At 47.0% G+C, this 26583-nt stretch overlaps 1 protein-coding gene across 10 annotated transcripts in view; it reads right to left on the minus strand.

Moving 5' to 3' along the window:
* The window catches only part of MPRIP (myosin phosphatase Rho interacting protein), a 266132-nt gene that overhangs the window by 20406 nt on the left and 219143 nt on the right, over positions 1 to 26583 (minus strand). For 7 of the 10 annotated variants that reach the window (XM_068243558.1, XM_068243563.1, XM_068243562.1 and 4 more), the window contains 8 exons: positions 22522 to 25938; positions 13161 to 13308; positions 10610 to 10727; positions 6741 to 6900; positions 6544 to 6654; positions 5848 to 5934; positions 5547 to 5709; positions 4213 to 4298 (listed from right to left, as the gene is read on the minus strand). In XM_068243558.1, coding sequence (XP_068099659.1) covers positions 4213 to 4298; positions 5547 to 5709; positions 5848 to 5934; positions 6544 to 6654; positions 6741 to 6900; positions 10610 to 10727; positions 13161 to 13308; positions 22522 to 25938 — 4290 coding nt within the window. The remainder of the gene's footprint in view (positions 1 to 4212; positions 4299 to 5546; positions 5710 to 5847; positions 5935 to 6543; positions 6655 to 6740; positions 6901 to 10609; positions 10728 to 13160; positions 13309 to 22521; positions 25939 to 26583) is intronic. The other 3 variants (XM_068243568.1, XM_068243567.1, XM_068243566.1) reach the window with 1 other exon arrangement.

Consider the following 26583-nt stretch of genomic DNA (forward strand, 5'->3'; position numbering starts at 1 on the left):
CCTCGACCCCTCTGTTCTGGCGCTACGTCCTCCTCGACCCCTCTGTTCTGGCGCTACATCCTCCTCGACCCCTCTGTTCTGGCGCTACATCCTCCTCGACCCCTCTGTTCTGGCGCTACATCCTCCTCGACCCCTCCGTTCTGGCGCTACGTCCTCCTCGACCCCTCCGTTCTGGCGCTACGTCCTCCTCGACCCCTCCGTTCTGACGCTACGTCCTCCTCGACCCCTCCGTTCTGGCGCTACGTCCTCCTCGACCCCTCCGTTCTGACGCTACGTCCTCCTCGGCCCCTCCGTTCTGACGCTACGTCCTCCTCGGCCCCTCTGTTCTGGCGCTACGTCCTCCTCGACCCCTCTGTTCTGGCGCTACGTCCTCCTCGACCCCTCTGTTCTGGCGCTACATCCTCCTCGACCCCTCTGTTCTGGCGCTACATCCTCCTCGACCCCTCTGTTCTGGCGCTACATCCTCCTCGACCCCTCTGTTCTGGCGCTACGTCCTCCTCGACCCCTCTGTTCTGGCGCTACGTCCTCCTCGACCCCTCTGTTCTGGCGCTACATCCTCCTCGGCCCCTCTGTTCTGGCGCTACGTCCTCCTCGACCCCTCTGTTCTGGCGCTACGTCCTCCTCGACCCCTCTGTTCTGACGCTACGTCCTCCTCGACCCCTCTGTTCTGGCGCTACGTCCTCCTCGACCCCTCTGTTCTGACGCTACATCCTCCTCGACCCCTCTGTTCTGGCGCTACGTCCTCCTCGACCCCTCTGTTCTGGCGCTACGTCCTCCTCGACCCCTCTGTTCTGGCGCTACGTCCTCCTCGACCCCTCTGTTCTGGCGCTACATCCTCCTCGACCCCTCTGTTCTGGCGCTACATCCTCCTCGACCCCTCTGTTCTGGCGCTACGTCCTCCTCGACCCCTCCGTTCTGGCGCTACGTCCTCCTCGACCCCTCCGTTCTGACGCTACGTCCTCCTCGGCCCCTCCGTTCTGACGCTACGTCCTCCTCGACCCCTCTGTTCTGGCGCTACGTCCTCCTCGACCCCTCCGTTCTGGCGCTACGTCCTCCTCGACCCCTCCGTTCTGGCGCTACGTCCTCCTCGACCCCTCTGTTCTGGCGCTACGTCCTCCTCGGCCCCTCTGTTCTGGCGCTACGTCCTCCTCGACCCCTCTGTTCTGACGCTACATCCTCCTCGGCCCCTCTGTTCTGGCGCTACGTCCTCCTCGGCCCCTCTGTTCTGACGCTACATCCTCCTCGACCCCTCTGTTCTGACGCTACATCCTCCTCGGCCCCTCTGTTCTGACGCTACATCCTCCTCGGCCCCTCTGTTCTGACGCTACATCCTCCTCGGCCCCTCTGTTCTGGCGCTACGTCCTCCTCGACCCCTCTGTTCTGGCGCTACGTCCTCCTCGACCCCTCCGTTCTGACGCTACGTCCTCCTCGGCCCCTCCGTTCTGACGCTACGTCCTCCTCGACCCCTCCGTTCTGACGCTACGTCCTCCTCGGCCCCTCCGTTCTGACGCTACGTCCTCCTCGACCCCTCTGTTCTGGCGCTACGTCCTCCTCGACCCCTCTGTTCTGGCGCTACGTCCTCCTCGACCCCTCTGTTCTGGCGCTACGTCCTCCTCGACCCCTCCGTTCTGACGCTACGTCCTCCTCGGCCCCTCCGTTCTGACGCTACGTCCTCCTCGACACATCTGTTCTGGCGCTACATCCTCCTCGACCCCTCTGTTCTGGCGCTACATCCTCCTCGACCCCTCTGTTCTGGCGCTACATCCTCCTCGACCCCTCTGTTCTGGCGCTACATCCTCCTCGACCCCTCTGTTCTGGCGCTACATCCTCCTCGACCCCTCCGTTCTGACGCTACGTCCTCCTCGACCCCTCCGTTCTGACGCTACGTCCTCCTCGACCCCTCTGTTCTGGAGCTAAGTCCTCCTCCGCCCCTCCATTCCCCTCTACGCCTCTGTTCTGGAGCTACGTCCTCCTCGGCCCCTCCATTCTGGAGCCAAGTCCTCCTCCGCCCCTCCATTCTGGAGCTAAGTCCTCCTCGGCCCCTCCATTCTGGAGCTACGTCCTCCTCGGCCCCTCCATTCTGGAGCTATGTCCTATTCGGCCCCTCTGTTAAGCGATGACTGACGGTAATCCGGGCAGTTGCTGCCTTCTGCGAATGCGCGGCTTGGCTGCACACGCCATGCTCCCATCCCCTGGAGCACTCTGCGCCTGTGTAGTACTACTGCACAGGTGCAGAACGCTCCAAGGGACGAGAAAGGGTGCGTGCACGGCCGAGGCACACATGCACAGAAGTCAGCAACTGCCCTAGTTACAGAGAATTATAGCAGCATAACGGAGGAGATGAGGAGAACGGCGATGGAAGGCCACGGTGCTTAGAGGTGGAGGAAGTCCCAGATAAGTATAAATAACGCTAGTGTGCCATCTCAGGTTCACTCTAAAGGAAACCTGTAACGAGGGGGATATGGAAGCTGCCATATGTATTTCCTTTGAAGCAATACCAGTTGCCTGGCTGTCCTGCTGATCCTCCGCCTGTAATACTTTTAGCCATAGTCCCTGCACAAGCATGCAGCAGATCAGATGTTTCTGGTGTGATTCAACACTACTGCTACCAAACAGACTAGAAGGGCAGCCAGGCAACAGGTATTGTTAAACCGGAAATACATATGGCAGCCTCCATACTCTTCTTTCTTTAATTCTATAACCCCCCCCCCCAGCAGGTATAGAGACTGTGAATCTGGTCTCTATAAGGAGAGCGGGCATGTTACTGTGTGCCAGATGTGCTCCACACCTCCGGAGAGGTCATTTCTTTCATCCCGGAGAGCAGCGATGTCCCCTGGAGCTCACTGACACCTCTGTGAGTGCCGAGAGTCTGGTCCTCCTCTGGTGTCAGCCCTAATGATCTACTGACTGATCCATCACAATCAATGTGATTGCATTAGGTGGAATTGATCCAAAAAATGGACTGTCTGAATGAACACCTGAGATGAGGGGAGTAAAAGAATTCATACTTATCTGGGGTTTCCTCTAGCCCCATGAGCACCATTGCCTCCCTCAACATCCTTCCCGATGCCTCAGTTTGCCTGCCATCGGCCTCGGTAATCTGCCTTCAGTCATGTCAGTCAGGCTGTTCTGTGCATGCGCGGCCCGGCACAAAGGATTGGATCTTTCAAGAGAACCAGAGATGAAGCACCCTCTTGTATTTTACCTTATAAATCAGTGGGAACATGACAGTAAACACCTCATCTGCTCTTTGTTTCATTGTTCTCTGTTTAATCTGACTTATCACCTGATAAGAATCCCCAACTGAGCACTAAGTCTAGCTTTGCTACGGAAAGATTATAGCTGAGTCTGTCTTCTCTGGTGTCTTTTCAAGCCCAAGCCTGCCCCCTTGAGGCTCTGCTATAATGACTCAGCTATAAATTATTCCCTGCAAAGCCAGACTAAATGCTCAGTCCGGGATTCCTATCACAGCTGATAACAGACACTTTTAGCAGTGAGGATGAAACAGAGAGCAGGGTAAGTGTTTTCTCTAATGTTCTTACTGATATATATGGTAAAATACACAAGGGTGCTTCGTCTCTCCGCGACTCCAGTGCAAAGTACCGCAATCGTTTGAACTCTCATTCACGGCCATTGCGTCATCCTGCAGGTATGAAGATACATCAGGGAACCTTGTTCCTCTGGAGGAGTCGCTGTGTGGTTCCCGGATCCATCTTTAGGTGAGTATTCAGCATTCGAGACAGGTCCTCTTGTTAACCTACATTTGGGTTGCCTTTCTTTGGAGAGAGTTTTATAAACCTGCTGGTCGCTGATGTACAGATCAGGTGCGTTGGGGCACATGGCAGCTCTCAGCAGAAGGTCAGTGAGTACCGATAGTTGTGCACACTTGATTTCTCTCTATGTGTGGAACACACTTGGCACACGCACAGAAAGGGTCCTACAACTTTAGCTCTCCTAGCGGTGATAAATGATGTATATTATTACTGGAGGCCTGATATAAGCACACAGGATAGCCTGGTGGGGAAATGCATGATGGGAACAGACACACTCCTCCCCATCCTGCAGTCCTTTTTCCATCACTTCCTGTTCGTGGCAAGCTATGGAGAGTGCTCATATCAGTCATAGACTAGCAGGGTGTCGTCATCGGTCCCCAAAACATGGGCTACTACTATGCCGCCAATCCCGAGTGTCAGCTGACCCCCCTTCGCTTACCTTGGACCTGATATTCCGCAGCTGTCTGTTAATGCTGGACCTGTCATTCTTCAGGAAATCCGGATTACTCTTAGATTTCATGATATCTGCAGGAGAAACAAGCCATGCTTTGTGAGGAGAGTTTATGAAGTTAGACCATACCCTAGTGACAATTTTAATCCATATGTTTCATCAGATTTTTTTTACCAACCAGGACCTAGTGACATCGGTAATCGCTAGGAGTTAGATTATTTTACTGACCAGGACCTAGTGACATTGGTAAAGCCTGACTTATGGGTCATCAGTAGCTCCTCTTACTGACCAGGACCTAGGGACACTGGTAAGGCCTGACGTATGGTCATCAGTAGCTTCTCTTACTGACCAGGACCTAGGGACACTGGTAAGGCCTGACATATGGTCATCAGTAGCTCCTTTTACTGACCAGGACCTAGCGACACTGGTAATGCCTGACGTATGGTCATCAGTAGCTCCTCTTACTGACCAGGACCTAGGGACACTGGTAAGGCCTGACGTATGGTCATCAGTAGCTTCTCTTACTGACCAGGACCTAGGGACACTGGTAAGGCCTGACATATGGTCATCAGTAGCTCCTTTTACTGACCAGGACCTAGCGACACTGGTAATGCCTGACGTATGGTCATCAGTAGCTCCTCTTACTGACCAGGACCTAGTGACACTGGTAAGGCCTGACGTATGGGTCATCAGTAGCTTCTCTTACTGACCAGGACCTAGTGACACTGGTATGGCCTGACGTATGGTCATCAGTAGCTTCTCTTACTGACAAGGACTTAGTGACACTGGTATGGCCTGACGTATGGTCATCAGTAGCTCCCCTTACTGACCAGGACCTAGTGACACTGGTAAAGCCTGACGTATGGTCATCAGTAGCTCCCCTTACTGACCAGGACATGGTGACACTGGTAAGACCTGACGTATGATTATCAGTAGCTTCTCCTACTGACCAGGACATGGTGACACTGGTAAGACCTGACGCATGGTCATCAGTAGCTCCTCTTACTGACCAGGACATGGTGACACTGGTAAGACCTGACGTATGGTCATCAGTAGCTCCTCTTACTGACCAGGACATGGTGACACTGGTAAGACCTGACGTATGATTATCAGTAGCTTCTCCTACTGACCAGGACATGGTGACACTGGTAAGACCTGACGCATGGTCATCAGTAGCTCCTCTTACTGACCAGGACATGGTGACACTGGTAAGACCTGACGTATGGTCATCAGTAGCTCCTCTTACTGACCAGGACATGGTGACACTGGTAAAGCCTGACGGATGGTCATCAGTAGCTCCTGGTCCTCCCATAGTGACTCACCATATCCAGACACTGAGGCAGTCTCAGGGGTCTTGTCCCCCAACATCTCAGTGGCTGCTTTCAGTTGCTCCTTCAGACGGCTGATGTCACACTCTGCTTTAGCCTTCACGTTGCTCAGCTCGGTGTAGATGTCTTTGTACTTATCGCTGGCATACTTCTTATCCTGAGAGACAAAAAAGCACAATGGTGGCGTTATGTCATATCCATCCACGAGAGACTCCTCTGCCTGCATGTGTGCATCTTCAATGAGCGTGGAAGATAAAATAGTATAGAAGAGGACAGACACTGGAAATGTGCTCACCCTCAGAGCGGTCTGCAGCTCGTCCTTTAAGGAGCTGATCTCCTGCTTCTGGTACTGGATCTCCGACTCCTTCACCCGCAGGAGGACCTGTGAGAATGAGAGACGATCACACCCCTGCATCGATTTCTCCAATCAGCATACAGATGGGGGAAGAGGAGGGAGATGGTAGGAGTACATCAGGCCAGACAGTGAAGAGGAGGTGACATAGTAGCTGTAAAGTCCTGGGGAGTGGTGCCATCTGCTGGCCATACACTAGAAGGAATGCCTGAATCCACAATACCGTAAATGATTAGGCATATAAGTTTCCATATAGGCTGATAAACAGCCACCGGGTTCAAGCTCTTCAGCTGTACTGTAGAGGAAAAGGGGAGCAGCATGTACTGTATTATGGATGTGGAAGGGGGGCAGTAGGTACTGTACTATGGAGAGGAAAGGGAGTAGCATGTACTGTACTAGAATAGAGAGGGGAGCAGCATGTACAGTACTATGGAGATGGGAGTAAACTGGAACCAGCACTCCAGATACGTATGATCTGATAGAGCACCTGTCATGTAAAAGCTATATTAGTCATCTGCAAATCCTAAGATCACAGAATGGTCCTATGCTATGGTGAATTGTTCAGGCATGAATCTGATTTATAAGAACAATATGGCTTCCACCACGGCTATACATGAATGGGGGACATTAACGCCTTACCTCTAATTCATAGACATCTTTCCCGTGGGTGAGGGGCGACACGTCCCCTCCGTCTCCCGTGACAAAGCTCCTTAGCCGGGTGATCTCAGAAGCCAGGCGGTTGTTTAGCTCCTATAACACAAGAGGGCAGTGTTGAGCATGACATTTATAATCATCCACTCTATCATCCTCTGGTACTCTGTTACACAGCGTCGCACCTGATTGTGCGCGTTCAGCTCCTGGTTCTCTCGCTGGCACTGACGCAAGGCTTGGCGCTCCGCCTCCAGCGCCTGAGCAAGGTGGGCGTTCTCCAGACACTTCTGAGAATACTGCTCCGACAGGACCTCCAGCTCCCTCTGCACAGACTGTAGCTCCTCCCTGGCAAAGAATGACATCATCAGCAAGTGACCAGCATCGCACAACTCAGCATCCTGCAATGTACTACCACCGGTCACATCTCAGTGAATGACATCAGCAAGTGACCGGCGTCGCACAACTCAGCATCCTGCAATGTGCTGCAGTACAGACCTACACTACTGGTCACATCTCAGTGAATGACATCATCAGCAAGTGACCGGCGTCAAACAGCTCTGCATCCTGCAATGTGCTGCAGTACAGACCTACACTACTGGTCACATCTCAGTGAATGACATCATCAGCAAGTGACCGGCGTCGCACCACTCGGCATCCTGCAATGTGCTGCAGTACAGACCTATACTACTGGTCACATCTCAGTGAATGACATCATCAGCAAGTGACCGGCGTCGCACAACTCAGCATCCTGCAATGTGCTGCAGTACAGACCTACACTACTGGTCACATCTCAGTGAATGACATCATCAGCAAGTGACCGGCGTCGCACCACTCGGCATCCTGCAATGTGCTGCAGTACAGACCTACACTACTGGTCACATCTCAGTGAATGACATCATCAGCAAGTGACCAGCATCGCACAACTCAGCATCCTGCAATGTACTACCACCGGTCACATCTCAGTGAATGACATCATCAGCAAGTGACCGGCGTCAAACAGCTCTGCATCCTGCAATGTGCTGCAGTACAGATCTATACTACTGGTCACATCTTAGTGAATGACATCATCAGCAAGTGACTGGCGTCGCACAACTCAGCATCCTGCAATGTGCTGCAGTACAGACCTATACTACTGGTCACAACTTAGTGAATGACATCATCAGCAAGTGACCGGCGTCGCACCACTCGGCATCCTGCAATGTGCTACAGTACAGACCTATACTACTGGTCACATCTTAGTGAATGACATCATCAGCAAGTGACCGGCGTCACACCACTCAGCATCTTGCAATGTGCTGCAGTACAGACCTACACTACTGGTCACATCTCAGTGAATGACATCATCAGCGAGTGACCGGCGTCGCACCACTCGGCATCCTGCAATGTGCTGCAGTACAGACCTATACTACTAGTCACATCTTAGTGAATGACATCATCAGCAAGTGACCAGCATCGCACAACTCAGCATCCTAAAATGTGCTGCAGTACAGATCTATACTACTGGTCACATCTTAATGAATGACATCATCAGCAAGTGACCGGCGTCGCACCACTCGGCATCCTGCAATGTGCTGCAGTACAGACCAACACTACTGGTCACATCTTAGTGAATGACATCATCAGCAAGTGACCGGCGTCGCAAAACTCAGCATCCTGCAATGTGCTGCAGTACAGACCTACACTACTGGTCACATCTCAGTGAATGACATCATCAGCAAGTGACCGGCGTCGCACCACTCGGCATCCTGCAATGTGCTGCAGTACAGACCTATACTACTGGTCACATCTCAGTGAATGACATCATCAGCAAGTGACCGGCGTCGCACCACTCAGTATCTTGCAATGTGCTGCAGTACAGACCTACACTACTGGTCACATCTCAGTGAATGACATCAGCAAGTGACCGGCGTCGCACTACTCAGCATCCTGCAATGTGCTGCAGTACAAACCTACACTACTGGTCACATCTCAGTGAATGACATCATCAGCAAGTGACCGGCGTCGCACAACTCAGCATCCTGCAATGTGCTGCAGTACAGACCTACACTACTAGTCACATCTTAGTGAATGACATCATCAGCAAGTGACCGGCATCACACCACTCGACATCCTGCAATGTGCTGCAGTACAGACCTACACTACTGGTCACATCTTAGTGAATGACATCATCAGCAAGTGACCGGCATCGCACCACTCAGCATCCTAAAATGTGCTGCAGTACAGACCTATACTACTGGTCACATCTTAGTGAATTACATCATCAGCAAGTGACCGGCGTCGCACCACTCAGCATCTTGCAATGTGCTGCAGTACAGACCTACACTACTGGTCAAATCTCAGTGTATGACATCAGCAAGTGACCGGCGTCGCACCACTAGGCATCCTGCAATGTGCTGCAGTACAGACCTACACTACTGGTCACATCTTAGTGAATGACATCATCAGCAAGTGACCGGCATCACACCACTCGGCATCCTGCAATGTGCTGCAGTACAGACCAATACTACTGGTCACAGCTCAGTGAATGACATCATCAGCAAGTGACCGGCATCGCACAAATCAGCATCCTGCAATGTGCTGCAGTACAGACCTACACTACTGGTCACATCTCAGTGAATGACATCATCAGAAAGTGACCGGCGTCACACAACTCAGCATCCTGCAATGTGCTGCAGTACAGACCTACACTACTGGTCACATCTCAGTGAATGACATCATCAGCAAGTGACCGGCGTCGCACAACTCAGCATCCTGCAATGTGCTGCAGTACAGACCTACACTACTAGTCACATCTTAGTGAATGACATCAGCAAGTGACCGGCATCACACCACTCGGCATCCTGCAATGTGCTGCAGTACAGACCAATACTACTGGTCACATCTCAGTGAATGACATCATCAGCAAGTGACCGGCATCGCACAAATCAGCATCCTGCAATGTGCTGCAGTACAGACCTACACTACTGGTCACATCTTAGTGAATGACATCATCAGCAAGTGACCATGTCACACAACTCAGCATCCTGCAATGTGCTGCAGTACAGACCTACACTACTGGTCACATCTCAGTGAATGACATCAGCAAGTGACCGGCGTCGCACAACTCCGCATCCTGCAATGTGCTGCAGTACAGACCTACACTACTGGTCACATCTTAGTGAATGACATCAGCAAGTGACCGGCGTCGCACAACTCCGCATCCTGCAATGTGCTGCAGTACAGACCTATACTACTGGTCACGTGACACAGGGCTGACTATAAGGCATCGCAGAGGGGAGGGGCGTATGCATCGCTGCATGTGCTTATTTACATTGCAGCCAGTCCAGCACCGCGATTGTGTTTGTGTGCCGCCCTGCCTCGCCATCACTCTCAATCACCACAAGATAAATTTGCCCAAATCTCCAACTCCCAAACTACAGCTCTGTCTATTGCAAAAACAATCACAACTTGGGTACTCTCAAGTCTTCTCAAACTATAACATTCCGAGTGTGACTCCACAAGTGGTAAGCTAGCCACACATAGATTGCCAACGAGCCTGATATCGCAAGGAATTCTTATAGCAGAAGGGGTCTGCGATAATTCAGCTGTACGTGAGCAACTGTGGTTTCCCATGATGCATCTCTGCTGAATATGCAAATCATCTCTCTATGACCCTGAAGCCAGGCTTACATCCAGCCCTGTATAGTGAGCCTATAGCGGTTACATGTTACAGAGCATGCAGACAGCTTGTTTCTACCCGGCCCTCATCAGTGCATGGCAGGGATTGATATGGCTCTATGGGATGGGGGCTTGGACCAGTACTAAGGAATAACCAGACAGCTCATGGAGACCCAGAACCACCAGGAAGAGTATAAAGGACTAAGAGACCAAAAAGCCCATGAACTAAAAATTAACACTGAATAAGGCCCTATCAGCCATTGGAAACCCTCCGCAGTGTGTGGGCAGGCAACAGATCCCCCTCTGCTCTATCTGATGGTCAGTCTGGTGGTGGATAGACAGGTGTATGGCCGCCTTAGGAGAAGAACTCTGATTGGCTGAACCCGGCGTCACTCACAAGTACTGCCTCCGCAAAGAATCCACATCGGAATTGAGGCTGCTGACTTGGGAGCGGTGGGTTTTCTCCAACTCTCTCTCCAGCTCCTCCCGATGGGCGTTCTTCATTGCCTCAATGGCTGTAGAGGAAAAAGAAAATACCACGGTCAGCGTATTACGGAAATATTTACGTGAAAAGCATAATTCCTCGCTCTTTAGAAAACAGAGCCACTGATTGGTAAACTGGAAACGTCTCTGCCGCAAAGCCAGTCTCTAAAAGTAAGAAGAACTCTGGGCCAAACAAACATATATATTGTGTACTCCTGGGTTTCTGTGATTTTACCAGGGCTGTGGAGTCGGATTCGAGGAGTCAGAGCAAGTTTGGATGCCTGAAGTCCGAGTCGTGGTTTCTTAAACTGAGGAGTCGGAGTCAGCAGTCCGAGTCGGGAGTCGGATGATTTTTGTACAGAATCCACAGCCCTGGTAAGTATTAGACTAAGGGGTCCAGGAGTCAGAGCGATTTTGGGTACCTGGAGTCGGAGGTGTGATTTTTGGGTACCTGGAGGCATCGGATGATTTTTGTACCCACTCCACAGCCCTGTAATTTTACTGCTTAGAGTTTGAGCTGATGAGCCATAGAACTACAAATCAACACCAGCTATTGGGACCCCCTCTAGTCTGATCATTTCAGCTGCTCCATTATGGAGGAGAGTGACCCAACACACACATGCTGCTCTGCTGTCATTTGGGATCTGCACCCCCCTTTCAGTGACCACAAAAAGAATGTCTACAGGTCCTGCCACTACCGACTAAACAATATCGCAGCCTCCATATCTCTCTTACTTCAGGTGTCCTTTAAGATGCATTGGGGCGCTTATATGTTATGCAAGCTTAGAATACACCCCTCATCTCCCCATTACTTTTTGCACAGCACTGTAATTATATTGGTGCTGGCAACTCCAAATATAAACACTCCTAAATCAAGAGCTTAAAGAGAACCTAAACTGAGAGGGATATGGATGTTTCCTTTTAAACAATACCACCTGCCTGGCTGTCCTGCTGATCTATTTGGCTGCAGTAGTGGCTGAATCACACACCTGAAACAAGCATGCAGCTAATCCAGTCTGACTTCAGTCAGAGCACCTGATCTGCATGCTTGTTCAGGGGCTGTGGCTAAAAGTATTAGAGACACAGGATCTAAAAGGAAAAATCCATATCCTTCTTAATTTAGGTTCCCTTTAAAGCAAACCTGAAGTGAAAATAAACTTATGAGCTAGTCAGTTGTATGTGTAGTGCAGCTAACAAATAGAACATTAGTAGCAAAGACGAGGGTCTCATATTGTTTCCAGTACAGGAAGAGTTAAAAAAAAAACCTTCAGTTATCTATGCAAATGAGTTTCTCTGAACTCTCTGACCCACTGGGTCGAATCCAGTCCTGTGTTGAGGCACTTAAACAGCCAAAAATCAGTGAGCGACAGCTTGAGACAAGGTTTTACTGCAGGGAAGTTCAAAGGGTCATCATCTCTGCTTTGTTTTATAGCTTAAAAGACAGTCAGAGAGTGGTCTCTAAACTGCAACTGTGATAAAATGATGCAATGTTATAAAAAAATCTATATAACTGAAGATAAAAATATGAGACTTCTTTGCTACGAATGTTTTATTAGTTATCCCTACAACATATACAATTCATTATATAGGTTTTTTCACTTCAGGTTTGTTTAAAGGGCAACGTCAGTTTTGTTAATATTAACTGGTAGGACGTCACAGTGACATGCAAACCATTTTGTAATTCAAGGCTATTAAACATTATCTTTCCTTTTACGTCTACGGCCGCTTTAGGTTTCCAAGTATGGTAAAGATCCATTTCAAGCGCTTCCTCCAGGGTTCAGGCCGTACACTGTGTAGGCGGAGCTAAAACCCCAGCTCGGGAAAGCTGAGCACTGCATCCGGGACTTGCGCACTGTAACCACACTAGAGGCGCTATTCGTGACCTTGAGACTATACTGTGTACTCCGATCTGTTTATTGCCTGAGGAAGCTGGACCATACCCGTGAAACGCGTTGCACTGTTTGTTCTGGAGTATATTAATAAACCTGTTGTCATAAAAGTGACGGTATCTTGTCTGCTTCAGGGAGGCGAGTCCACAACCACCTCCTGAGGGATTTTAAGCCTTTTAGAACCTTTTATCCTGCTGGCGCCTCTGTTCACTCTTATGTTAACACTAGACAAGTACACTGCGATCCTTAACACTGTAACCACACTAGACAAGTACACCGCGATCCTGAGCACTGTAACCACACTAGACAGGTACACCGCGATCCTGAGCACTGTAACCACACTAGACAAGTACACTGCGATCCTGAGCACTGTAACCACACTAGACAAGTACACCGCGATCCTGAGCACTGTAACCACACTAGACAAGTACACTGCGATCCTGAGCACTGTAACCACACTAGACAAGTACACCGCGATCCTGAGCACTGTAACCACACTAGACAGGTACACCGCGATCCTGAGCACTGTAACCACACTAGACAAGTACACTGCGATCCTGAGCAACATCCGCGTACCTGAGATGGTGGCTGCAGTCTCCTCCGCCAGCAAGCGTTCCTTCTCATCGCGCAGTTTCTCCAGCTCCCGGTGATGCTGCCGCTGAAGGTCCTCGATCTTCTTCTGGTGGGTCTCTTCCATGGCGGCAAAGCCTCGCTCGCAGGTGGCCTGTGGAGGAAGCACCCTTTATAAAATAACACCACATAGCAACTGACAGCCTACCAGAGAGAGGAAAAGACAGGAAGAAGGGAGAGGGAGAGACAGGAGGGAGGGAAAGGGAGAGACAGGAAGGAGGGAAAGGGAGAGACAGGAAGGAAGGAATGGGAGAGACAGGAAGGAGGGAAAGGGAGAGACAGGAAGGAAGGAAAGGGAGAGACAGGAAGGAGGGAAAGGGAGAGACAGGAAGGAGGGAAAGGGAGAGACAGGAAGGAGGGAAAGGGAGAGACAGGAAGGAGGGAAAGGGAGAGACAGGAAGGAAGGAATGGGAGAGAAAGGAAGGAAGGAATGGGAGAGACAGGAAGGAAGGAATGGGAGAGACAGGAAGGAAGGAATGGGAGAGACAGGAAGGAGGGAAAGGGAGAGGCAGGAAGGAGGAAAAGGGAGAGACAGGAAGGAATGGGAGAGACAGGAAGGAGGAAAAGGGAGAGACAGGAAGGAAGGAATGGGAGAGACAGGAAGGAAGGAATGGGAGAGACAGGAAGGAAGGAATGGGAGAGACAGGAAGGAAGGAATGGGAGAGACAGGAAGGAGGGAAAGGGAGAGGCAGGAAGGATGGAAAGGGAGAGACAGAAAGGAGGGAAAGGGAGAGGCAGGAAGGAGGGAAAGGGAGAGACAGGAAGAAGGGTAATAGAAGTCATGAAAGGAAAAAATGAATATGTGAGAGTGAAAGCTACCCTAGGACAAGATATTATCTGCCAAAGGCCCCACCAATATAAAGAGCCTGAGGTGTTTTCAGCTATTCTTGGGAAGAATTTATGGACATCTTAAAGTGGGATGAAACTCCATATTAAAGGGAACCTGATATGGAGGCTGACCGGTTTATTTCCTTTTAAATAATGCATTGCATGACTCTCCTGCTGATACTGTGTCTCTAGTACTTTTAGCCACAGCCCCTGAACAAGCATGCAGATCAGGTGCTCTGACTGAAGTCAGACTGGATTAGCTGCATGCTTGTTCCAGGTGTGTGATTCAGAAAGTACTGCAGCCAGAGAAATCAGCAGGGCTGCCAGGCAACTGGTATTGAATAAAGGGAAATAAATATGGCAGATTCCATAGGTCTCAACTCGGAACTTAAAAATAAATAAACCAATAATTACTTATTTAGCTTACCTATCCTGATTTAGGTGTTCACGGTCAGATTTAGAAGAAATGTGATGAAACGAAGAAAATAATATTTTTGCTGGTTTCCATCTTCAGTGTTTCTCTGTGATGCCAAAAGTGACATCACTTCTGCCCCTCCCTCCCTACAGCCACAACTTTTACTGTCCTTCCCAAACATCACCTAGACAACAGGCTTACATCACTGTGCAAACATTTCAAAGAAAGCATGGGGGTGTCAACCTTCTGGTTCTTATCTTATCTGAAATAGGAAGTTTTCTGTTATTTGCATGCTGAGGTAAGCTTGTTTATGTAGCTGGGGAAAAAAAAAAAAAGGAAAACCTTTCTACTATCCCCTGGCACTGCACAATTCCTACAGCAAAGGCAACCAGACCAGGTAGAAGGGGAAAAATGGAAAATATATAGCGACTCGTTTAAGAAAAAAACAAAGGGTTTATGTTTATTTTTGGGGCACTGGTTTTTGGCAATTTTTTTTATTTTTGGATGTTACAACTCTCTTTAACTGCCCCATGCTGTAAGCCACAAGGGGGCATCAAACAGAGCATTTTCAGTAATGATGAGATGACAGTAGTGCTCCTATGAGGCAAGACACTTAGGAGACAACCCTGGACCAGAACAACAGCCCAGTCCAGACAATATAGCTTCTAGCATCTAATAGAGCAAACGGGGTGTAAAATCGGATACAGACATCAGACCTTCCATTGTCAGTTTACAGGTAAATTGCACTAAAAACCCTAATAGACCTCACACAACTGATGGTGAAGGCATTTTAAAAGGTCTTGCTAATGTTATCCTATGTGTGTGCTCTCACTGTGATTTTGTAAAAAAAAACTAAAAAAAAAAAAAAAAACCATAGCATTGCATTAGCAAGAGCTTTTAAAATCACTAAGCGTTTAAAAAGCTCTTGTAGTGTAACTCTAAAGGTTATTATGCTGTTTAACTTTTAAAGCAGATGGGAAGTTCTGGGTTCAGGTCCGCTATAGGGGCACTATAGCGAAAAATTTTAACATTTAAAATATGTGCAAACATATACAAATAAGTACAATTTTTCCCTGAGTAAAATGAGCCATAAATTACTTTTCTCCTATGTTGCTGTCACTTCCAGTAGGCAGTAGTAATCTGACAAAAGCGACAGCTTTTGGACTAGCCCATTTCTACATGAGGGATTCTCAGCAAGGATTTAAACAATGATGCTGGCCAGCTTCCCTGCTCGCTGCACACTGTTTTGGCAGTTGGACAGAGCAACTGCCATTCACTAAGTGCTTTTGAAAATGGACAAAACCTTGAGAATCCCCTATGGGCTCCGCCAAAATGGCCTAGCCCAAAACCTGTCAGATTACTTCTACCTACTGTGACAGCAACATAGGAGAAAAGTAATTTATGGCTCATTTTACTCTGGAAGTAACGTACTTCTTATTTGTTTATGTTAGCACAAATTTTAAGTGTCAGATTTTTACCAACCCAACTGAAGGTTTTTTTTTCACTGGATTTTTTCCTGTCCTACAAAGAGAGACTTTTTAACCCGGATGGGGTGGGGTTTGTTCTCGCCACCCACCTTCTGTGTGGCCACTGCTGTGACACCCTTTTGTGAGTATATTTGTTTATATCTATCGCCCTCCTGTGGTTAATTCACATACTACACTAGATTGGCTCTCAGTCTCTTCCCTCATTTGCCTCTCTATTTTGAGGAGCTCTGTAATGAATGTTTCTATAAAAACAGATTACATAAACTAGTCATTTCTCACTATGGAGAGGTCAATGCTTTCCTCCCTTCTCTCTGCAGAAGTGGATGTTTTATCCAGAACATCGCTGCGTATTTCCAGACAGTGAGTCACTATACAGGCCGGCTATAAAGTGCATCAGTGACACCACCAGTGTGGTTTTTTGTTCCCTTAAAGCGGACCTGAACTCAGAACTTCCTCTCTGCTCTAAAAGATAAACAGCATGATAACCTTTGTAGAAAAACATTTCTTTGTTACAGCCAATACAAATCCTAAAGTAAATCTGCAGTGTGTCTATTTCTTAATTTAATGGAAGCAGACATACTGTGCTTTCAAATATGCTTAACTGCCTTATTTGCCTTGCCATGGCAGTCAGGTGACAGGAGAGAGATCAAATTACACAGGTGATTAGTCACAGATGAGAGGGAATTAACCTTCCTGGCGGTAAACCCGAGCTGAGCTCGGGCTATGCCGCGCAGGAAGATATCTCAGCCCCTGGTGGGGCGATTTGGCCCATTTAAAGTGCTGTACGCACAGCTAGCACTTTGCTAGCTGCGCGATTAGCTTGATTGCCGCCGCTCTGCGGCTATCGCCCGCACGCAGCGGCGGAAGAGGGCCCCCGCCAGAGTCCTGCGCTGCCCGGACCAATGAGTTCCAGGCAGCGCTATGGGCTGGACCGGAGGCGTCAGACGTCAGGACATCGGCTGACGTCATTCCGATCGTCGCCATGGCGACAGGAGAAGCCAAACAGGGGAGCGCGTTATATACGCGTTCCCCTGTTTGTTATTGATGCCGGTGACGATCGCACTAGAGGGACACATGCGCCCTCTAGTGGTGTTTCATGTAGCTACCACTCTGATAGCTTTACATGAAACACACAAAAAAAAAAAATTAAAAAAAAAAAAAAACAGGATTTCTGCCTGTTTGGCAGAAAAATTAAACCGCCAGGAAGGTTAAACAGGCTAAACTCTCTAAATACATACAGGGTGCCTTTCTCAATGTTTTTCCTTCTGTCCTGTGCAAGAGTTCAGGTCCACTTTAACACAGAACAAAAATTTTAAAACATAGAAAAAAATTGAAGGCAAACAAAGACTGAGGAGACAAAGCATAAAGGCAGTCTTGTCTGTGTCTTCTGGATTACAGTAAAGGTGGTCTTATTGAATTGAATCCAGTACAATACAAACGTCTTCATTGGATCCAATATAGAAAATTTTAAGTGTAAAAATAAAAAGCTACGGGCAGGACTCCCGCCCTTGGCATCAAATAATAAAGTGAAAAAAGTGCTTTTTTTTTAATAATGTATGCATGCTTGCAGACAGCTTGTAAGAATGCAACTTGCAAGCAGTCTGCAAAAATGCTTATAATATAAAGAAACTCATAAAAAAAAATTTTTTTACTGCTTTTGGTACAAAAATTGCAGGAAAATTAAACACCAGGAAGGTTAAATGGCTAGCTTCACTGGGATAATGAAAATCAGAACCTTTGTACTGTGCTTTTCTCCTGTCGGACTCAAAGCGCTCAAGAGCTGCAGCCACTGGGACGCGCTCAAGAGGCCACCCTGCAGTGTTAGGGAGTCTTGCCTTGAACTCCTTACTGAATAGGTACTGACCCTAGCAAGGATTCAAACCCTGGTCTCCCATGTCAAAGGCGGTGCCCTTAACCAGTACACTGTTCTTTTGCCCGCTGTTGTCAGACATCTTTTTACTCTCTCTCTATGTCCACTTACTGGAGATTGAACGCCAGGACCCTCGCCAGATTGCCTCAACCAGAGATTCCAGCACTAAACCCCGCGAGCAGCTCGTACTCATTAAGTAATGTTTTTGGTTTTTTTTTTCTCCATTATTTACCACAGGTTTGTTTGTGAAATAATTTTCCTAGTTTTATTTCATTTTTATCTAATGGCGCCGGAGCTTCATTTGCACAGTTAGTGTGCGGCGATAGTCTATGGGGATTCCTGCTGGTCCCCTGAAACTACACTAGTGTCCAAACGTGATTTAGGATGGCTAGATAAGCTACATTGATTTATGTATATGTTACGGCCAGAACCCGAAGTGTGGCCACTTCCTGTTCTGGCCGGCCAATGTGCGAACTGGCCACTGCGCTGCGGCCAATGTTAGAAATGGAATGTTCCCCTTCTGAAGATTAATGTGTTTTCTGGCCGTCTCTGGCCAAATGTAGCAAAAGTTACTTAGTTTAATGAAATGAAGGCGGCGGCTTCCGTTCTCTCTCCTCCCCCTGCCTCTTCTCCTCCCCAATACTAGCAGCAGCGGCCCATAGGGGAGAGAGAGAGAGAGGCAGGGGGAGGAGAGATAGCTGAAGCCGGCGGCTTCATCCGTTAATTGCCGCCGGCTTCATTTCATTAAATTAACCACTTTACCCCCGCGCGTACGTATTTCTCCGCCCCTTTTTCCATCCTTTAACAACCAGGGACGGAGAAATACGTACTTTCCGCGTTCCCGACGCTGCCCGCACTCCCGCTCGTAAACACGCCGCCCGCCGCTAGTAAACACGCCGCCGCCCGCTCGCCCAGAGATCAATGAACGGGAAAATCCATTCCCGTTCGTTGATCTAAGCCCCGCAATGATCCGCTGCTCTCCTATGGGCAGCGCGATCATTGTGAGAAAAAACTCACGTGTCCAGCCTCCTTATACTTCCTCCAAGCTTCCGGAAGGAAGCTTGGAGGTCGCATTAAAACAAAAAGTTACTGTGGCCATCTTGTGGCCAAATAGTAAACTACACCCTACACTTTTTCACATACAAATAAATGACTTTTACACATAAAATTAACTCATTACCTCCCACACTCCCCATTTTTTTTTTTTTTTGTAATTAAAAAAAAATAAAAAAATTTACAATTAAAAAAAATACATAAATAGTTACCTTAGGGACTGAACTTTTTAAATATTTATGTCAAGAGGGTATAACACTTACTTTATAAACTATGGGCTTGTAATTAGGGATGGACGCAAAAATGAAAAAAATGCACCTTTATTTCCAAATAAAATATTGGCGCCAAACATTGTGATAGGGACATAATTTAAATGGTTTTATAACCGGGACAAAAGGGCAAATACATTTCATGGGTTTTAATTACAGTAGCATGCATTATTTAAAAACTATAATGGCCGAAAACTGAAAAATAATTATTTTTTTCCCCACATTTTTCCTATTTTCCCATTAAAACACATTTAGAAAAAAATAATTCTTGGCATAATGTCCCACCTAAAGAAAGCCTAATTGGTGGCGGAAAAAACAAGATATAGTTCATTTCATTGCGATAAGTAATGATAAAGTTATAGACGAATGAATGGAAGGAGCGCTGAAAGGTGAAAATTGCTCTGGTGGTCAGGGGGTAAAACCCCTCAGTGGTGAAGTAACTTTTGCAACATTTGGCCAGAGACGGCCAGAAAACACATTAACCTTCAGAAGGGAAACATTCCATTTCTAACATTGGCCGCAGCGCAGCAGCCAGTTCGCACATTGGCCGGCCAGAACCCGAAGTGGCCGGCCAGAACGGGAAGCGGCCACACTTCGGGTTCTGGCCGTAACGTATATAACCTACGCATAAACTTGCCGCTCACCATATACATGCTGCCACTTGGAAAAATCATCCAAAAACATTGCCTGATGATATTGCTATGCAGATGACACCCAGCTATATTTACCATTCAAACCTGGCGTCACAGAACCTAATCCACAAATTAACGCGTGCTTAGCTGAGCTTCAGGAGTGGATGAATGGTAACTGGCTAAGACTAAATGCTGACAAAAATGAGGTTCTTGTTGTCGAAGGTCAGCGCTCGACAGCAAAGCAGCCACAGTCTCAGCCAGCACCACTTAGGATTGAAAGCGGAGACCTGAACAACTCAGACTGTGTGCGCAGCCCAGGCGTACTGATTGATGGGAAATTACGCTTCAGGAATCAAATCTCAGCTGATGTGAAACTTTCATTGCAAAAATTAAGCACCTCAATACCTTCAACGAATCTTCCAACCCTATTTCATGCCTTCATCACATCACGGCTGGACTACTGTAGTGTTTTCTCTACAGGCCTTTAAAACATGAACCTGTACCACATGCAAATAAAATAGAATACTGCTGCAAGGCCGTTAACGAGCCAACACTGATCCTTCGCTCACTCAACTAGCTACCGATAAAATGCACACATTCCCGTTATAAAGCGTGTCCTCCGCAGGCGCAGTACGAGGTTTCTCTGACTGCACCTGTGCAGGACGCGCTTGACGGGAATGCGTACAAGGAAGCTCGTGGACAGGTGTTGACTCTCAGTTGGCCGAAAATGAAACTAATTTGCAGTGGGAAACCGCAGGATAGTCTAGGACCGATGTGGGACAGGACGGCTGCAGGGGGCTTGGGGAAGCCCCATGTAAGTGAAACTTGTTTTTTTTATGACAGTTAAGGTTCCCTTCAACTCCCCCAACCAACTGGTGATAATATCTCCAAATTTACAACAACCCATGACCTGTGGTCTGTTCCTCGTTACCTCCATCTAATTCCCCAGCTCTCGCTCATTACTTAATTCCACCCCAGCATCTCTTTTCAATCTCTTTACTTATTATACTTATTTGCTGAAACGAGCACTCCTAACCATACTACTCAAAATCCACCATCTCCTGACCCTACGGTAATTCTACAGACCTGACTCACCAATACCTTTTTTGCTTCAAAACTATTTTAACTTTACATCTACTCAGAAATGTCCGTCACTATTCCAAAATCCAAAGGCCATTTTTGACTTACAAATTCTCCTTTTGTTGGCCTTCAAGATGGCCATGGTTAGATTACAGCGGCAGGAATGCGGCGGTTTAGGTAGGGCTATCATATTACACAGGATTTTATAATAAAAATATGATTTTTAAGAAACTTCAGAGTCTCTTTAAGCCTATTATAATGTACGCTCCAGCTACACAATTCCGTCAAGTCTGACACTTTTTACATCCTGAAAAATCGAACTAAAACCCTTTCAAAGCACTCTATAACCTGTCCTGTTAGTAAATTTCCTCCATAAAAAAATTCCATGGAATGGAAACTGCAACCCTACTATGCACAAGAAACTCGCCTACCAACCACACTGGTCATGTCACACCATCATATCCAAAACCTCCCATGGGTGTCACCCCTCCTTAGGACCTCTATTCTATATTCATGTTTGCAGTGCACGGAACTTTGAAACTGTCAATCCTACCCTTCAACGCATCTCTTTAAACAGGCATATAATCTTATCACTGTCCAGACATGTTTGCAGTTGTGTTCCCCCTTAGCCAGCTGTCAAAGACCAGGTTTCTTCCTCTGCTACAGTTTTGGCCCCTTACCAAGTTCTATACCACATCTTTCCTCTACATTTTTTTTCCCCATTTACTATAATGGTTCTATCTTAAAGCGGAATATAACCCTGCATTTCAACTTTGCTCTAAAACATTATTTACAGTATAATATATGCAACCAGCATTTTTTTTTTTACTAGACCAGCATTGGAAGGGTTACACAGGGCTTTAAAGTTCCTGGAGATTTCTGCAGACGCATCCGAACCTGAAATAGATACATTTTGTTTACATAAATGTATCTGAGTGTGGCATGTGACTCATCTCTCTCACTGAGAAGGAGTTGGAGGACAGCCAAAGAGTGTGTAACTGTTTATCAATAGATACATCTAACTAAATAGAATGTATCTATCTGAACTTCTGCATATCTCTCCACGGAACTTGAAACCTCTGTGTTTAACCCTTCCAATGCTGGTCTAGTAAAAAAAAAATGCTTTTTGCATATAATATGCTGTAAATAATGTTTTAGAGCAAAGTTGAAATGCAGGGTTATATTCCGCTTTAAGCCTGGTACGCGCTATGCAATTTCCTATCAGATAGATGTGTCGAATAGGTAATTTTCAACAGGTCCGATCTGATTTCCGAACATTTTTCTGATCAATTTGCATAGAAGTAATCAGAAAAACGATCGGAAATGCAATTGGATCTGTCAGAAATGATCTATCGACCCATCTATCTGATGGGAAATGACATGGTGTGTACCAGGCATTCGCACATAAATAAATTGTTCGATATTATACTTTACATCATTCATGCTTATTATTTTATACCTGTATTGTGGGACTTTTCTTTTGTATAGGTTTTACCTGTTATGGTATTGTTATCTAATGTCATCTATGCTGTCCTTTATACAGTGATACGGAAGATCAATAAAAACAAATAAGCTTATAGGTCACAGGGCCTTGGTTTAGGCTGTCCTACTTGATAGAGTAAACCAGAATGCTTTAAAAACATAGAAATAAGAACGTTGTACTCAAACAAGACCTTTAGGTTGTCGAAGTCGGCCTGGTATTTCATTTTGATGGCCAACATGTTTTCTTCAGGATGTTTCTGCTCAAGTTCCTCCCGCATGACGTTCATCTGAGCCTCCAGCTCCAGGATACGCCCTTTGAGGAGGACCATGGAGTCCATGTCGCTTGGCATGGCTTGCTCTGCCTCACTACCGTACGATGTAGACTCTCTAGGTTCACACGGATAGTCTCTTTGATAGCTGTCTATAGCATCTTGTAGCTGATCAATGCTTTCCGTGTATCGGTCTTCCATGGCTCTAATTTCACTCAGGTGGATAACTTGAAGCTCTTCAATCTTGTCTTGGAACTGTACCTCAAGATTTTTCAACTGCTCCATGTGGAGCCGCTCTACTTTTTCCATCTCTTGCTCAGAAGCATGAAGTTTAGCAGCTATCTCGGCATGTTCTGCTTTCAGAAGGTTTTCCCTTTCTTCCCACCTTTCCATCAGGTTCTGGATCTCCATCTTGTAACTTCGGTCAAGTTGCGACATTGCTTCCTTAAATTTTGCTTCTGCTTCCACGGCAGCGTCTTCAGCGTGAGCAAATACAGAGTCAGCCACAACCCTCTCTTTTTCTAGAGCTTCAGAAAGCTCACTTTCCTTCTTTTGTAACATTTCTTGATACTCTTGGTGGACTTTGGCAAAGGCTTCAGAATGAACCTGACTTAGAGCTTCTCTGCTCCTTCTGGCCTCCCTTTCATATTCCAGTCGTGTTTTACAGGAAATGTAGCATATCTGAGCCTGGGCAACCGCATCCCATACAAGCCACAGTGGAGTGTTACAAGACTGAACGCAGATAGACAGCTGTTGGGTCGTACTCAAGATGTCATTGACTACTACTTCAAAGTTTTCATGTGGTGTGGACATTAAGACAGAGGACATTCTCCTCAATTGTTCAGCCTTCTCCTTTAAAAGCTGACGAAGTCCTTCTTGTGACGAGTGATCCGGACCTGTTGAGCTACACTGGTCAGTGACCCTACACAAACCTGCCTCTTCTCCTTGAAGGGCACGTTCATCGGGTTCCATGCGCTCATAGTACACCATTGTCTTTTGAATGGCTAAACTGAGCTCAGCTTTCAGCATGGCGTTCTCTGACAGAATTCCGAGAAGATCTGGATGGGAACTAGAACTAGGTTCCTCGGGGGCCACGCTCAACATATTTCCCTGTATTACCCTTCCCAGCTCATCTGCTTTATCCCAAAAATCTCTCTCCAGCCTCAGTTTATTTGCAAACGTCTCGAGAAGAAAAAGGTCACCATGCGCAGGTTCCTGCGCCCCTTCCTCAGACGCGTTCTTCAAAGATTCTGCCATTTTACATAATACATTTGCCTGTAAATGAATACCTTTTAAGATCCCTTGAACGGGATCTGCACAGGATGGCAGATTGTCTCTAGAGAATTCACCATCACCAGAGCAGACAAGATCTGACTCGGAGGGTTTACTCTCTATAATTTGTTCTAAGGACTGGATTAAATTTGATAGCATCATCTGAATACTGGACAGTGTGGAAGAAGTAAACTGTGCAGTATCCGCACTGTGCAGTTCAGTTAGCAAGTTCACACATGCATCTAAGCAGCACACAAAATTGTTCAAAGGTCCACATTTCATTAGTTTAAGTTTCTCCCTCTCCATTTCTTCCATCTGCATAGCCATACAGTTAACCTGAGTAATACTAGTTTGGAGTTGTTCTTTAAGGTTGGCCTCGGCCATTGCCCATTGGCTGTGAAGGTTCTCAAGCGTCTCTTGATGACTGGTGTGCTCACTTCCCAGTTGGAGGGCAACTTCCTTCAGTTTTTCTTCTGTTATGTATAGTTTGGTTTCCAGAGTTTGAATGATGGACATAAAGTTGTCTAGGTCGCTCGCTCCGGGAGGCTGGCAGGAAACCTCTGTTGGACTGTTTTCTCCAGAAATGCATGGTTCAGGATTTACGTCAGAGGACACGCCACTTGTCCAGGACTTCTCTGTACCATCAAGAGTGTACTTCTGGCACTGAATGCTTGAGAACCGTATTCGCTGTCTCTTACATGCTGTATTATGCTCTGTTCCTGAACCCACGTTCTGCCCTGCATTGCTTACTGTGGGACTCGTATCATCATGTCCAAGATCTATGACCCCATCTCTTCTTACTACTTCACCAAACATATCTACGGCGTCAGCTTGAATAGTTTGCTCCAGTTCAGCAATCCTCCTCTTTGCAGATTCTAACTGCGTGTAGACGTTCTCCATCTCTGTAGCCTGAGGCTCAGAGTTCAGTCTGTACAATGCTTTCAAGGTTTCTTCCTTAGCTTTTAGCTTTGTTTCTGTTTCCTCCAAACTGCCCCCCAGTGCTGCCATTTTTATGAGGGCTTCATTAATATCCTGGTCTTTCTTTTCTAAGACTTTCTGATGAGTCTCACGTATTTTCCACAACTCCTCGTCCTTTGCCCTGAGACACTCTTGCATCACCCTGAGCTCTGCTGTTGATTCCTCCAAAGCATTTCTCAGCTGGCTGCAGTCCATCTCTTGCGCTCTGAGCCTGGCTTCTAAGTTCGAGACGTCGCAGGCTGCCAGCTGTTCAGCCATTTCTTCACAAGTTGAGTTAAGTTGATTTTGCTCCACCTCCAGCTCCTTGATGTGTTCTTCAAGATTATGAATTGTAGAGTCTCTTTCTGCTAACTGCTCTTCTAGATGGTGGACCAAAACACTGGCCTGGGCGTCAGCATTAATCTTCTCCTTCTGCAGAACCTCCATTAACTGTTGTTTCTCTTGCAGCTTATCTTCATATTCCGCAAGTCGATCTTCTGTCTCCTTTAGGGCAAGGATCAAGTGTTGCTTTTCTTTTTCATAGCTGCCAAGCAGCTCCTCATAACCCATCTGGAGTCTCTCTTCAGTCAGCATGCCGGCTTGTTCGCTGGCTTCCAGCTGTGCCTGCAAGCCTGCAAGTTTCTCTTGAAACCTCTGGGACTCCTTTCGGTAGTCCTTCTGCAGGGCTTGCTCCATTTCGAGCTCCCGAAGACCTTGATTTTTCTCCAGAAGAGAAGATTCTGCTTCTTTCAGTTTCTGTTGGCTAGCTTTAAGCTGAACGCTGAGGGCAGCTTCATTGCTCATCCACTCCTCTTGCATTTCTTCCAACTTTTCCTTCTCCACTTTTAAGTCTGCTTTTAGCTTTGCCAAGGCCTGGTCCTTCAAGGACAGCTCAGCAGACGCCCCGTTGAGTCGGACCTGCAGGTTCATGATCTCTGCCTCGTGGTGCCTGATGACGTCCTTTGCTTCTCCATAGCTGTGTTTGAGGCTTTGCATTTGATGGCTGAGCACCTCCTGACGTTGACACTGTGCCTCCAGCTCGTTCTGAAGGTCCTCGTTGACTTTGTGGAGCCTCTGCCATGCTTCCGAAGAGGGATCTGCCAACTCATTCTTAAAGAAATTGATTAAATACCAAAGTTAGTAATGCACTCATCTGACAAAGCTGAGTGTCACACCTCTGGACAGGATGGACTATACCAAAGCTTCTTGCCTCTGATCGGTGCTACAGAATCTTTCAGACAGAGGCAAATTATTTTATCTGCTGGCTGATTCAAATCATTTGAAGATTTTTATTTATTTTGTGTGTGTAGAAACACAAAGAAGAGAATAATAAATTAATAACAAACAAACAAGAAACACAAAAACAAAGAAATCTACAGGGTTGGGGATTAAAATCAATCAGCAATCTAAAAACATCCAGTGACAAAAAGCAAAGGAAGTTGAAGTTGAAGTGAAGGCGACATTGTCTCGATATGGTTTAAGAAAAAAAAAAAAAACTAAATATAAAAAAAAAAACAAAAAAAAAAAACTGAGAAAAGACTGAAAGAAGTGAATATCCTCCTATCGCATGCAAGAAGGGGAAAATACTAATTAGAATTTTTTGTTAGAAAGCTTTATAATCTCCGCCATAGATTAGTTTACCATAAAAACAATAAAAACAAGGTAAAGCGAAATCTATATAAAAAAAACAAAACAGCAAGATAGAAAAGTAGAAGATCGAGATAACGCAAAGTTGAAAACGTGCGATAGAGAAGA

Source organism: Hyperolius riggenbachi, chromosome 7 (genome assembly GCF_040937935.1).
Source record: "Hyperolius riggenbachi isolate aHypRig1 chromosome 7, aHypRig1.pri, whole genome shotgun sequence".
NCBI classification, from domain to species: Eukaryota; Metazoa; Chordata; class Amphibia; order Anura; family Hyperoliidae; genus Hyperolius; species Hyperolius riggenbachi.